We start from the raw sequence: 14,381 nt of genomic DNA on the forward strand, positions 1-14,381 counted from the left end.
CTCCAGCCTGGCCACACCCCCATAAATTAAAGAAAGGGCTGGCCTGGCCGGGGCACAGCGCCGGCTTTGAAGTGTGGTAATGAACTTCGCTTTTAATTCGGGGTTGTAACTTCCCTCCCGACGCAAAACTGGGAGCTGCAGAAAAGCTGCATGCATAATCAGGGGTGAAAGCAAGGATGCGGCGTGCGATGTGTCTGATGTTGGATGAGAGGGAAGATAGCCTTTAATCATTTTGTTTTCAAAGAAGCTTTAGAGAGCTCTTTGAAGATGAGGCTTTTTGAGAGCTACTTCTGGAAAATGGGAGGCAGCGATCCACGACGCCCACCCTCACCCACCCTCTCGGTTAACCTGTGGGCGGGATGCATGCACAGACCCGTGGGCATCCCTGCTGCCAGCACGGGTCCCTCATGGCTGGCACCCAGGGAACTTCTGCAAAGCCAGGCTGACCTAGAGTTGCCTGTGGAGGTGACACTCTGATGGCCGTGGCAGCAAGGAGGAACTGCTTGAGGTGATCATGGCTCCTCAGTGTGCAGGGGCAGGCAAGCAGCTAGAATAGGATGTCCAGCCTTCCTTCATTAATTATAATATTTTTGTAATGATAATGTTCTGTAAATCATGTCATATTATCTTTGGATGAAAGGGAATGATAATGAATGTCTGATCAGATGTAATTTTAAGGATCATGATGGTGAGGTGTGGAGCCGTGCCTGTCCTGTAATGCAGCATTTGGGGTGGGAGAAGGAGAGGGTCACCCCCTCACTGCAATCACTCTGTGTGGTAGCTACAGGCAACTTCCTTATGGGCTGGGATCCAGCACAGTATCCAAAGGCACAAAAGGGTTGAACATCATCTGACCATCCCAGGCTGGGGAGGATGGGTCAACTCTGCTCACCAGCACTCGGTGCATGCTAATAGCATACTTGGCTTTATTTTGAGGACCGAGGTCAGGATGTTGTTGTGTGAAAGGCATCATGGTCAAAATAAGGACGCGGCTTCTTGCTCCAGAAATGTTACAGGCTGAAAGAAACAGCCTTAATGAAGGAGTGTGCTAACAATCCTATTTTTACCTCTTTTTACCAAGTGGTGTGGCCTGTGGTAAAACAACAGCTGGGCCAGCAAGAGACTGCAGGCTGTTGGGACACTGGTGGTGTGTATTGCCCCTAAGCAATTGCAGCAGGTGTGGTATTACTGATCTTGTCAGTGGTTTTGTACATCTAGGGTGGTTTCCAAAGTCAGTTTATGCCGGTAGTTGAGATTATTTACAGTTCTCGAAGTGCCATGACAAAAAAATCCTATGACACAGCCAAAATATATGAATTACTGCCTCCTCCAGATAAGGACTGAGTTCATCTCCATGGGCATCACAAGGGACCTTGCTCCTGTTGGTGTAAGCTTGCATGGAGAAGCGGACAAACAGCAACACCAGCACCTGGGCAGAGGAGCTGGGCTCTGCTTCAGCACTTGGTACAACCCCCTGGCCATGGTGTCAGCAGGCCAGGCCATTACGTGCCCAGCCCAGACCCCCTACATTTTGTGAAGTTAAACTGCACAGAGATTGCCCTATCTCAAGTTCTGGTCAGCATATGGCTCTAACAAACAGATGCACTTTCCAGACTTCAGAAAAGGAAATAGCAACCCCAGATCCACGTGTCCAAATTTGCTGCTACATTTGGTACAATTTCTGCAAATGTTTTTGTTAGAAATCTTCGTTCCTGTACATACAACCCCAAGACTGTTATTTTCAGTCTGTGTGCCCATGCCAGCATGCTGAAGGTTAAGTTTGAAAGGCCCAAAGAGGTGGGACCTGCCCTCCATGTGTTAAAACCAAAATCCCTTTCTCTTCTCTGCCCTCCAGTCTGCACTAGGTACTTAAACACCAGCCTTATTGTGAAGGTGCAAGGCTTTGTGACAGACACTGCAGCTGGGAAAGCAGCTAATGACACCTGGCAAACACAGGCTGTTAGGGGATTAAATGTGCCATTGCTCAGTAAAAGCAAGGCACACAACGTTGGGAAATTTAGAGACAGTGGGTCAGACTCCTGTTTTCACTCCTAAGCGAAGCTGTGCTATTTTTGGCCAGGCCAAACCTTGCCTTTTTTAATTAGGTTTATTGCTATAGCTACGTGGTGGTGTGTATGTGTTAACATTTGATTTTTGTATCTAATGTAAGCGACCGAAATAAACAGTCCAGACTTGATAGTCCCAGTGGGGGGACTGACATTTGGATAGGCTCAGAATCTGCGGTTTTGACGCTTGTTAGACTCCAACGCTTCGCTCAGAAAGCACAAAGCATGGGAGGGTGTCTGCAGGGTAGAGCTACGTTTGCCTCCTCCAACCCAATCCCCAACCTGATGCTGAAGTTCTCAGAGATGCTCGCAGCCATCACTGCATCAGGTGTAGCCGACGGAGGGATCTGAAGAGGGGTGTTATAAAGCCACTCAGTTATGAATTACCACAGATTGCAAAGTCTCCCTAGAAGGGATCTTGTGCCACTAAACCTGTGCAGCACAGTGTGGCTGTGCCTGGGCTGCCCTCCATGTCAGGCCACCCCTGCTGAGCTTGAGTGTGAGACACAAAACCATCAAGGACTGGGACAGAGAGGAGTATTTTACAGTGGGTTTGAGCATGGAAATATCCCTGTGGTCCAGTGGGCCAGGATCATGCCTGCTTGCTTCCTGTCTGCTTCTGCCCCACACCATCACTCTTCCAATCTGAAAACAAGACTCAAAGATCAGAGAGTTGGGGCGAAGGCTGAGGAGCAGAGGGAGGCTGTACAGCTCCCTCTGCCTCAGCCCAGCCCATGGCTCTGGGGAGCAGAAGGTCCCTGCAGGGCTGGCAGCCCAAAGCCAGAGAGCTGCCCTGTGCCATCATCTGCCCCGCTGCCTGTGCAAGCACCACACTCCCACTCCCATCAATCAGCACAGACCAGGTGCCTGGAAGCATCTCTTGCCAATCGCCTTTTATTACCTTTAAAAAGCCAAGAAACCCAGAACAAGACAAAAACTGAGACCGTGTGAACATCATGCAATGGATTCACTTTAAAGCAGGCTGGGGGAGGGGAGGGGAAGACCAAAAGTCATGTTAGAGTGGAAGTACCGCTGCACCCATGTCTGCAGGCCAGATCGGGTGGACTGTCACCGGTGGGGTTGGTGGTGACTGTTGTGAGTGACTAGACTGATGCTGAAGCAGGAAATGGAAACACACTCATGAGACATCATCCCAGGTAACCCCAGATCTGATTCTGACCCAAATGCAATTTCTTACATGACGATGACAGTGAGAAATACTCCTAACCCTTATCTTGGGTACATTCTGCCTTGGCAAAGTCTCTTTGGAAAGGAGCAGCACATTGACTACGGTTACAAGGGCTTTTTAGTTCAGTTATGCTATTTAGTGTGACTAGTGCTCCGGCAGTCAATTAGTGGAGTGGATGTTATCCAGCAGGAGTGACGTTACCGCACTCTGCCCTTCAGTCTCACTCTCCCGTCTTCAAAATTCATAGCACAAAGTAGAGCAGAATTATCTTCTCGAAAGAATGTGTTTTGGAGAGTTTCAGCTATCATGGAAATAACTTTGCATTTTGTCCATCATGTGGATGTGACAAAATACATGCCCTTATTTTCCTGAGGTATAGCCAACATTTGGGTTCATTACATTTAATGGAGTAGGGTCACCCATAAAGTTATTCATAAGGTATTTTCTGAGTGGTTTTCACCTTCTCTTTGAAAAAATAAATTATATCAGCATGTTCACGAGGTACAAATGGGACTGGCATTTCAGCTGTTATTATGTTATTAACTTTTTTAACCTAATAATTTTCAATCAAGAGTGAGAAGCAATTTTCACTCACTCCAGTGACCAGAGTTGGAGATTCTGCAAAGTGTTCTTGTAGGGTTCACCTTGACAGACACCTAATTCCCTCCCAAATCGAAGCATTACCCCCGACACTCTCATCGCAGTTGCCGAGAATTTCCATTTCCCCTTCGGTTAGGATTTAATTTAGAAGCCAAAGACTTCCTAAGCTATGGGAGAGTAAAGATAGATGGTATGGGAGAAGAAGGCGGATGAAATGTAGTTGACTCCGGATCTGAAATATTTTATCCCTCCTCAATGTAGGTTAAATTATTCTTCACCTTTCCCACATCCATAATTGTCGCTGATCTTGGACCAACTCAAAACCCTACTACTGAGTTCAGTAGACTCAAAATTGCCACTAGAACTGGAAAAAGAAAGAAAAAGAGATTTGTTAGTGTCCATATACAATATCCCAAGACTATACACAGCTATGAGATACAGCAAATTTAAGAAAGGCAATTTTTTTCTCATCACTGAGTATTTATTATATATAACAAATACATGAAAAAGAAAAAACTATATTGTGTGATATAAATAGTTTATTTACATTACAGAAAAACATCAAGACAATGTATACTATTTCAAATATATCCATACATAATCAAATATAGCTGTAGTACATGTTCTCATTGGTGTAGATTACCACAAATGCAAGGCAACATGTGTAGATCTTGTCTTAATCTTTTGTCTATAATACTGTATTTTGTAGTCCAAGCTCTCTGCAGTTAGTTTTGCCATTGTGGAAACATGCGCTCTTTAAATTAACCTTGTCGATGCTCTTGTTGTGTTGTCTGAACTGTAGTGCCCTGTGTTTTGCTTCTGTCTGTGGATTCTGTTGCTCCTGGGACATTTCCTGGAAAAGAGAGTTGTGAGAATACACAGCTCTTAACAACACATCTGCTCAGGAGGTGGCACAGGTGGCAGCAGGGATGTGAGGGTGAGAGAGGCATCCTCTGTCCCTCAGCACACTTCCTCCTCAGTGAAACGAAAAGGGCTGGCTAATGGCAATGGCACCACAAAAAAAAGCCACCAAAACCCCCAAAAATCGTACTGTGAACAAAATTATGGCCAGGCAAACGCTAAGATTCCTGAGCAGTGGCCACTCTGCTGCATCACGACAGGCCCAACTGCACTGCATCACTCATCCTTAAATAATGGGTTTATTTTCAAGTGAGGCGCAGGTGGAAGATCTAAGATGGTCTCACGCTCACTCACCTGCTTGGCACCCCAGGTCTGTGAAGTGTTTACAAAGTGGCTGCAGGGGCTGCCTTTCCGAGGAGCTAAGTGTCTCCAGTCCCTCTTAGTCTCCATGGAAATGCTCCATGAGCTGCTCATGAGTGAGCAGCTACTTTACTTACAGGTGCCTACCCTGTGCCACACTCCTGACATGGCTGCTTGGCTTAGTGCAGAAAGCAACTGCACTGGAAAGCCCAAAATCTGTTATTCCTTTGGACAGCTGCAGAAGCAAACCTCTTGTGCCTTAGGACCTCTGGTGCTCCTCAGGAAGGGCACGTTTCAACCTTTCACCTGCAGCAATCACAGCTGTGGGGATGCTGCCCAGTGCAGTTTTTCCCCCAAATGGAAAGCTAATGGCATATTTCTGGTTCCCTCCATGGAAAGGCATCCTCAGGCAGAAGGCACAGAAAAGTTTAAAGCCAGGTGGAGGCCAAAGGAAGTTCTAAGCAGCTGAAAGCCAAGGGAGGTATGGCAGAAACTGTGGGCAGCTACACAAGAGAGACTGAAACACCCTCTTGGAGTGGCATGACAAGAGGCCCCGCAATACTCCAGACCATACTGACACATGTTTTTCTAAACATTGCCTTTGTATTGAACTGATTGGTTTTTCTGTTACAGGAGGGCTTCCAGGAGCACCTTGTGAAACCCTATGGGTTATGCCCCAGTGACAGCCCACCCTCTCAGCACAGGGGGAGCTCAAAGCACAGAGCCCTCAGCTCTGTGTCAGATAACTAACAGCAGAATAGAGTAAAATACATTTTTACTAACCCTTTAAAACAAAAAAAGGTCATTTTTTCCCTCCTGTTGAATGGGACTGATGCTATAGTTTTTCAATGCCACCTGAAAGGCTGAACAAGAGCGTAAGAACTTACGAAGAATTTAAAAATACTGAAATACAATTATATAAGTGTCTAGCAAAATATGGGTCAGACTGTCCTGACTTGCCTCACTTTCAAGCCACCAGGACCACCCCCTCATGAGAAGCTGTATGGCTGTGCACTATATTTTGCACCGTTCCTTTCTGGGAAGCAGTGAAGTAGGCTGCTATCATTACTCCAGGAAAAATCTGCCAGCATCCCCTGTGCTCTCAGAGGTCACGGCAGAGCTTTCATTATGGAACTAAGGCAGACTTTAGCTGGTCTGCGATTTCACAGCAAACTCATTATTCCCTGCGAGTTCCTTAAAAAGGCGATCAAACTTTCCGAGTGAGTCAGGGAGCTGCTGTTAGCAAACACAGGGCTGATTCACTGAGCCGTGTGTCATGTGCACGCTGACAGCCTCCCAGCCCGACTGTCCCCGGGCGGCCTTTCCTGCCCGTTCAGCTGGAGATGCACAGCAGGACCTCGCCGTGCACTGACACCTTGCCACGCTGAGAGGCAGCACTGCTCGCTCCCGCTGCTGCGGCCATGCGTGACTCCCCACACCGGGCCTCCTCCCAAGCCCAGAGGATCAGGATTTACAGCAGAAGGCATAGCCCTGCTTTTCCCCAGTGCTCAGCCGTGAGAGCAAGGTTGAGGAACCACGGGCGGGAAGCCAGAGTGGCTAAAGTCTTGTTCTTACAAAACTGGACTGGTTTTGTAAGAAACATGGAGGAACCAGGTGGCTGGGGAATGATCAGGATGGTCAGCAATCCCAGGGGATGCAGCCATGCATCCACAGAGAATGGTGGATACCAACTGCTCCCGCTGGAAGGAAGGAGATGAGCTTCTCATGGGCACTTTCTCAAAACTGACACTGACAGTATCTACACAGTCACTCAGTTCAAGGTCCAGAGAAATCAATTCAAATGTAGATTACTCCAATTAAGATGATGAAAAAGCATCTTTTAACCAAAAATGCCCATGTTTTAATTGTGTAATACAGTACATTACCAATCGATGGGAGCTTGGGAAGGCCCCAGGGCCAAGCACCAACACCAAGACTGCCTAACAGGTAGGTTGTGTCTGAAGTGCAGCTGGGTTTCCTAAGACAGGTGTTTGCATTTAACCAGCTTTTTAGACCTTAATTATCTGCTAAAACTGAGTGACAGGTTTTCCTTGGTCCTTAACTTTTCAATCAAAAGTCCTCTGTAGTGCTCTGTGTGGGGGATGCATTCATTTATGAACAAAGCAGTTACATCAATGTAAACTGGGTGCTGGAGCACAGGCTGCCTGCTCTCCCTCTACTGAAGCTTACTCGCAAGCTTGAGTTATTCACAATGTGATTCATAGCAGGTAAAACATGTTATGCATTAATTTTTAATCAAGTTATTTCTTCACATAAATAAGCTGCTGTGACTAAACATTAGGGAAGCACTAAAAATGCAAAGCTGTAAAGAAAACTGCTGAGAATCATTATGATACTAGGCCATACCTATATTATTTACCATTCTCCTTCACTTTAATCATTGCTTCTTTCTTTGCCTTACCTCTAAGCTAAAAATCCTTGGGCAGAGGGACTGCCTCACTGTTTCATGTCTTGGCCTCTGGTTCCCTACTTCTCCACCTCAAATGCTTATTCCTATTGCTGGCACTAGTAATGAGTAGACAAGCAGCCAACCTCTTCCAGGAATTGAGTCACTTAAAAACAAATCATCAGTTCTGCTCGTTGCGTTTTCAGCTGAGTCCATCCCCTGACCAGGTTCGTTGTGCCCAGGAGGTGGAGGGATGGGCAAAGGAAAACCATCCCTGTCAGCAGCACAGCCCATTTATTCAGATTTAACTGTTTGTGCAACAATGGCCCTAAAAGTGCCCAGCACTTGCTCAGAGCCTTCAAGCAATGGAGGACACGCTGCAGATTTGCACCACTGTACAGGCAACATTTTAAGAGCAACAACACTAATGACAGCTAGAAGATTACAAGGGTAGTTTTGTGTGGCTCAAATGGACCCAGTACACCAAATTAAAGTGAAGCTGCACTGAAAGGAGCAGCAAAGAATTTGGCCACAGCGGCCTCTGAGTGAAGTTTCCCTTCTTTCTCCCAGGAACCTGGCAGGGTGGTTTCAGCACTTTCAAGAATTCAGGGTGTAGAGTTGAAACCAGTACAGTCGGGTTCTCCAAAGCAGACTACTTCAAAAACTCAATTACTTATGCATATGCTGCCACAACAGTGTCTTGTCATGTGGATTTCTCTTAGGCCACTTAAGAGTACATTTTTGCAAATGTATCTCAAATCATTATGCTGGGATGGAGGATGCTCTGCAGTAATTACATGCATTACAGAAAAAAGTCAAAAGATCATAAATTCACTAAGTTACAAAGTGTGTGGGAAAAGGTACTGTTTCTGTATGAAAACAGTGTGATGGGTAATTTGCATTACAGTACCAGATCACTCAGAGCTTACTGAATTCCTCAGTATAAAGTACTCTGCCTCACTGCATCAAGGTGACAAAACTAGAATCGTATTACAAAACTATATACAGCATTTGTTCCATTATCAGTTACTACACCACCTTCTTTCTCTCACAACACATGATATTTTTGGTTCTTTGAATTACCTCTGTGAATACCACCATAATCTACTACCTCATTCGGCAGTTGCCATTTAGTTGATGGATTCAGCTTGGCCAAAAGAGGTTTTGTTTTACGCCCTTAGGCCAGAAAAGGATTTATGAATTTTGCTTTTCAAGGAACAAATGCTACACTTGTCTTCCAGCCAGGTAGTGCAACATAAAGACTGAAATATATTAGAAATTTTATTTCATACAGAGGTATGATACCTGACTTTTTTTTTTGTATTTTAAAAAGAAAATTAGTTGTAAAAAGTGTTTTATCAGTGTTGCTAGCTGAATTAATTTACTCTCATGAGAGAAGCCTGTAGATGTCTGACATCCAGAACTGAGCCCAGGCCCTCCCAGAGAGTAACACAGTTCAGTGGGGGAGCAGCACATGCAGGAGGGGAAGGATTGCCTTTCCCCTTCTCATTCTGAACTGGTCGTTTCCATTCACACAACCCTTTCCTCCGCACTTAAAAAAGCCCAAACAAGTACATCACATATGGCTTGGTGTGCCACCACCTAGTGAAGACCCTAAAACATGTGCGGTGCCTTTGAACATGCACACAAGGCTAATGAAATCATTTAATCAACGGGGTTGCAAACAGGCTTAAAAGTTTGTATGCTTTGCCTGATTAGGACTAAGGGAATGGGCCCTTAAGGAAACCAGATGGAGATATGATTAGTTTTATTAAGTGTTGATCCAGCTGCTGCATTTATATTCCCCTTATTTATATGAACAATATTTGTCCAACTATCTGAATACAAAATAGGAAACTTCACTTGCTGTAGGCACCGTTGCTACCTAAGTTTGATTAAGATGGAAGTAAAAATTCAGTCATAATAATGAAGCAGCACTGGCTGGCTGGACCAGATGATATCTCCTGTTTGTTGGTGAATTAAATAGCATTTGTTATCAGTAGTGTCACTGCAGAAATCTGTATAATCAGCGCACACAGTAGGAAAAACAAAAGTATTTTCTTTTTCTATTGCAAAATACCAGAGATACTGACCTTGTAATACAGAGGACTACAACACAGATGATAGCAATCTGGATGGTTCCAATCACAGCTGCTATTAAGACATACTGAAATCGTACTGGACCTGGAACCACATATAAAACGCTGTAGTCCTTTTTTTCACAGTGTTGTCCAGTATAGCCGGCATCACATCTGAAAAAAACACATTTTTTCTGGTTATACCTGCTGCTTTCAAAGAATGCTGGAAAAATTATACCTGAAAAAAAAATCAGTGGCCTAAGCATAAGCTTATGTGCTTTTTTGCAGGATGGACTCCCACAGAGAATGGACTCCCACAGAGAGAGTACGAGTGCCTGCTCAGCCTCTCAGAGGGAAGACTTCAGGTCCTCAGTGTCACCAAGGTCTATGAGAGTGAACAACACTGCAGAGTGCCAGGAGGTGCCCAGGGGACCAAGACATAACTGGCATCAAGTGGAACTACTTGCACATTGTAATGAGAACCCATTTAGTTCCTTGCACAACATATTTCAGATTTCTCCCTTTCTTTGGGGAGGTGGGGGAGGGTGAAAAGCCATCTAGTTGTGGCTCCTTATGCAGATTACCCCTAAGGAGGTGATAAGCAATCATCCAAGCTCCATATGAAATGTGATTAGATGTTCCTGAAAGTGGATACATCATTTACATTTCGTCTGGTTGCTATAAAAAAACCCCTCTGTTGATGCTGCAACCATCCACCCCGATGCCGCCTGCTGCGCTGCTCACCAGCTCCCATCCTGCAGCCTGACATCTCCACTCTGCTCTGTGATTTTGGGGGCAAACAGTCTTTTTCTAATTTTAGCTCTTGCCCTGTTTCCCCTAAAAAGCCCAAGCAAGAAGATGCAAAAATCCAGGTCAATGGCAGCAGCAATGGTAAGGGACTGAGACAGATGGCTTGGGCTCCTCTCAGATCTCTCAGTGGAGCGCTAACCCTGATGGGTTAAGCCTTGAGCTTCCACTCTTTTCCTCTCCTGCATTCCCACAGCTGCCAGCACCTTGAGGAAAGGACATTTTCCAGCTGAATGGAGCACCTAAAATGCAGCAGCTGCAAAGAGTAAAATGTGCCCTGGCTGTTTGTGAGAGCTGGGAGAAGCTGGCTTGAAAATCTGCCCTGGGGAGCAAGTCTGGTCTATATCTCTGCTCTCCCAGTCCAGCGTCTCAGGAAAATGGTGCTTCATGCATAACAGTGCTTTTCATGCCATCAGGACACTGGTTGGACTTCAGAAGTAGTATCTGCACCTCTGCAGGGAGGCATTCACTGCAGAAGCATGTGCTTTCACTGTACTCCTCCTCCCTGCCCTAAACTCCTCCAAAATCACCTCCCACGTGAAGCAGCCACCTTTGCCCCAGACAGCTGCCTCATGAGCATCACTCCTGCCACAGCAGGGACATATCCCTGGTGGCACTCCTCTCCTCCTTCAGGCTGAGGAGGCTACCTAGCAATGGCCTGAGCGCTTTGTGAAGGGCTTTAAAATCATATCTTAATATAACTGAAGGCTACTGGATGGTTTCACAGTCAATTAACACTGTGCATAACTCAATATACTTTTGCCACATACAATAGGGACTTCGTTGAATAATTTAAGTCTAATGGATTTTGTAGCACAAAGGGCCATGGTTGCCAGTATTTTCCATAGTTGATCTACATTAAGTGTTTCTGTGAGTCAATATTTCCATGTGTGTAACCTTCCCTCCTTGGTAGAAGGGTTACCTGCAAGACGGTTCCAGCATGTTCGTGGAGTGCTCACACTTGCCATGCATGCAGAAGCCATTGTAATGCTCTGGACAAGGGATGTAGATCCCTCTTGCACTTTCTTCCAGTTTATTTGCATTCTCTGTGAACACAGGTGAAGGGAACATTAACCTGACAATGTAGGATAAAGTGAAATGGTGGGAAGAACTATTAAAGAAAGGAAAATCAGAACAATATGTGAAAGATGTTGTTCATGGGAAGCAAGAGCAAGGGTTTGCAGCTTCAAACAAGTTGGCTAATGCAAAGCTTTGCAAGAGTTTCTCTTGTTCTTTTCTAATTCCTGTCAAGTTACAGCAAATGAGACACAAGAAGAAATAATCTGACTATTCAAAAACTGATGACAGAATAGCACATGAAAAATACCTGATCATTTCTGTTATCCTTTATGGAGTGTCTCCTTAAACCCAGGCAAGCTTAGGAGAGAGACTCTGGGCATTTGCATGTCATATACCATTACAGTATATTTGGTCATTCAATAGAACATATGCAGAAAGATAATTTTATGGCTGCAGTAGAGTGGGAGTCCAGAGCTGAAGTTTATCATCAGTCTGCAGAGCAGTGCCCCAGAGTTCACTGGCCTCCTCCATATCCCTTAGCACCCAGTACCCTTAAACTAGTTTGACATTCTGAGCCTACTTCTGCAGCACTTAAATAGTCACTGAGACTACAAATCCTGGAAAATCCCTCCCCGTAGCCAGGAAAACGGAGGCTTCATTTAGTTTTGAAACAAATGTTTGCTCAACATAGGCTTCACAGGCTGAAACACAGAGTGTTACTTGCCATAAACTCACATGATTTTTTTAGGCCATCGAGGTATTAATTAATCTGAGTAATTTTGGCAAATTCTTCCAAATTTAACCAATACTTACGATATCTCGAATGGTAAAAATCCTTTTTCTGTGGTAGTATCATCTACCCATGATTAATTAAAAACAGAAGAAAGAAATATCACAATAAATGTCTAAGGAAATGTAGACTGCACACAAATAAGTTGAAGCAGTTATATCTTCCAAAGAAAGTCCCCAAGTGTTATGAAACAATTGCAATTTGTGTTCTGCCTCTGAGCCAGGCATGCCGGCAGCAGGCATCCTTAGGTATTATCCCACCTCTGGGAAAAGTGTCTGCAGCAGATCCAAGATTCAGATTTTCATAATGAATTTCTTTTCTGTTGCAGCTGTCCAAGGAGAGTTGTAAGAGTCTCTAACCATTTGCACTAATAAAGTTGGTTATATTGTCCTTATGTGAAAACAGGCAAGGACCAGCTCCTGGCAAATGAGAATGACGGGCAACCTCTACATGCCTGTAGACAGCATTAGCTTCTCTTTCATCATTAGGATTTTCAGGACCTCTGCACTATGGACCATCATTGCATCTTTTCAAATGCCTGGATGTTGGATGCAAACCCATCTGCCTCTCCTGGTTCCCTGCTTACTTTGGGATATGTGTATGAGGTTGTCATGGAAGCTGTTAATGACCACACAGTGCAGGAGCATCACAGGACAGTGAGGATTCCTGGGCTTGGGGCTGACAACTGTCTCTGGACAGCACAGACAGGATGGGCTGACAGGAGGCATGTTGTTATAGCCATGGTACAACCTCCTTTGAGAGCCTCCCCAGGGATTTCTGCTACTGGAGGAAGGTGGGAAGGGGAGGTCCATTTGGTCTGGTGCTAAACATTTTTGGCTACCGATCGCCCTCCAGGTGAGACACTGGCTATCAACATGTGAAATATATACACAGTTATCATCCCAGCAGGACTTCATGCATGTTCCTTTTTCCTCCTGGAAATCCTCCTAGACAGGAAAAATGTGCATGATCTGTGTCACTGGACTTGCCCATTGCACACGTGTAGATCCCAATGAGCCTGGGACTTGTGGGATTCCATACCCGTGTAGTGATCACCTACACACCATGCCTGATGGTTTCTGGGTGTGCTGGACCTCTGCTATGGCCCACATTCAAATCTATTTCTGCCCAGAAAACTGCAGCAAGAAATGTGGGATCCTTATTAATACACATTTTTTTTCTGTTGTGGAAAATATAATGCCATTTCCTTCATATATTCCATTACCAAGAGGAAGTTTGCTTCCTTTCTGAAGAACAGGAGATGATCACACGTGTGTGTGTGTGTGTGTGTGTGTATCTCTGATCCTTCCTTCTCAGTTACTGAGGTATCTCTGTGATGTGTGTGCACAACCGCCACACAGTGCAAGAATCCCTCCTCTCTCAGATGAGCCAGCAGTGTTGTTAAAATGGTATGAAACCATTTGGTTTAATTTTTTTTTTAAAGGCATACTTCAACATGGAGGGAAATTGTTACTTTCAGGGCAGACTAATCTGCTAGGACTTGAAAGGGGGACCAGGACTTGCAGATGCTCTCACTGTGTGTAGGCAGTAGGACTGGTAAAAAGAGGAATGAGCTCTTCCTCTTCCGGCAATCATGTGGGTAGAAACTGTGTTCTCTTTAAAAAAGGTCTCTAGCACACTTTTAAAGTAAATCTAAGATCCTGCAGAACTTGTAATTATACCTCTCAGCACAATATTGTGAAGGAAAATGCTCTAATGAATCAAAAATGAGATGGCCAAAGGTTTGCTAGCATCTATAGGATAAACAGTTCATACAGGCACATTTGCCACCTGGCTAGGAAGAGATCACAAAACTTAGACACACATTATCTGTAGTCTCTCCTTTTGACTGATGACTCCTCTCAAAGAGTTAGGGATCTAACATAAAGGCAAGGGGGGGGGAAAATGCATATTTAGTTTGATCTGCCATTTTGGTTATTTGAAATACAGATCACAATAAAAGCATCATTTAGTTCGGACTAAGTTGTTCCTCTCTTCCAGCACATTTTGAACACACACAAAATATTTCCCTGCCTCAAAACAGGTTATTTTTCTTATTACAAAACCCATCTTCTCAGATTCAATATAGAGACCTGAATAGCAAGACATGCTTTAAAAGTCTCTTCATATTAAAACTGACCACTCTCATTTCTGAAGGATCTGAGCACTTTTCAGTAATACAGCTGTTGATAAGATACAAACT

General features: G+C 44.7%; 1 protein-coding gene across 1 annotated transcript in view; it reads right to left on the reverse strand.

Annotated features, from left to right (window-relative positions):
• Window positions 1-2,934: 2,934 nt before the first annotated feature.
• Window positions 2,935-14,381, reverse strand: part of TMEFF2 (transmembrane protein with EGF like and two follistatin like domains 2) — a 128,945-nt gene continuing 117,498 nt past the window's right edge. The window contains exons 8-11 of the mRNA XM_027678141.1: window positions 11,291-11,414; window positions 9,577-9,735; window positions 4,622-4,708; window positions 2,935-4,219 (exon numbers count right to left, since the gene is read on the reverse strand). Coding sequence (XP_027533942.1) covers window positions 4,123-4,219; window positions 4,622-4,708; window positions 9,577-9,735; window positions 11,291-11,414 — 467 coding nt within the window. The 3' untranslated portion in view covers window positions 2,935-4,122. The remainder of the gene's footprint in view (window positions 4,220-4,621; window positions 4,709-9,576; window positions 9,736-11,290; window positions 11,415-14,381) is intronic.

This window comes from Neopelma chrysocephalum, unplaced genomic scaffold (assembly GCF_003984885.1).
Source record: "Neopelma chrysocephalum unplaced genomic scaffold, ASM398488v2 Primary Assembly neopelma1_44, whole genome shotgun sequence".
NCBI lineage: Eukaryota > Metazoa > Chordata > Aves > Passeriformes > Pipridae > Neopelma > Neopelma chrysocephalum.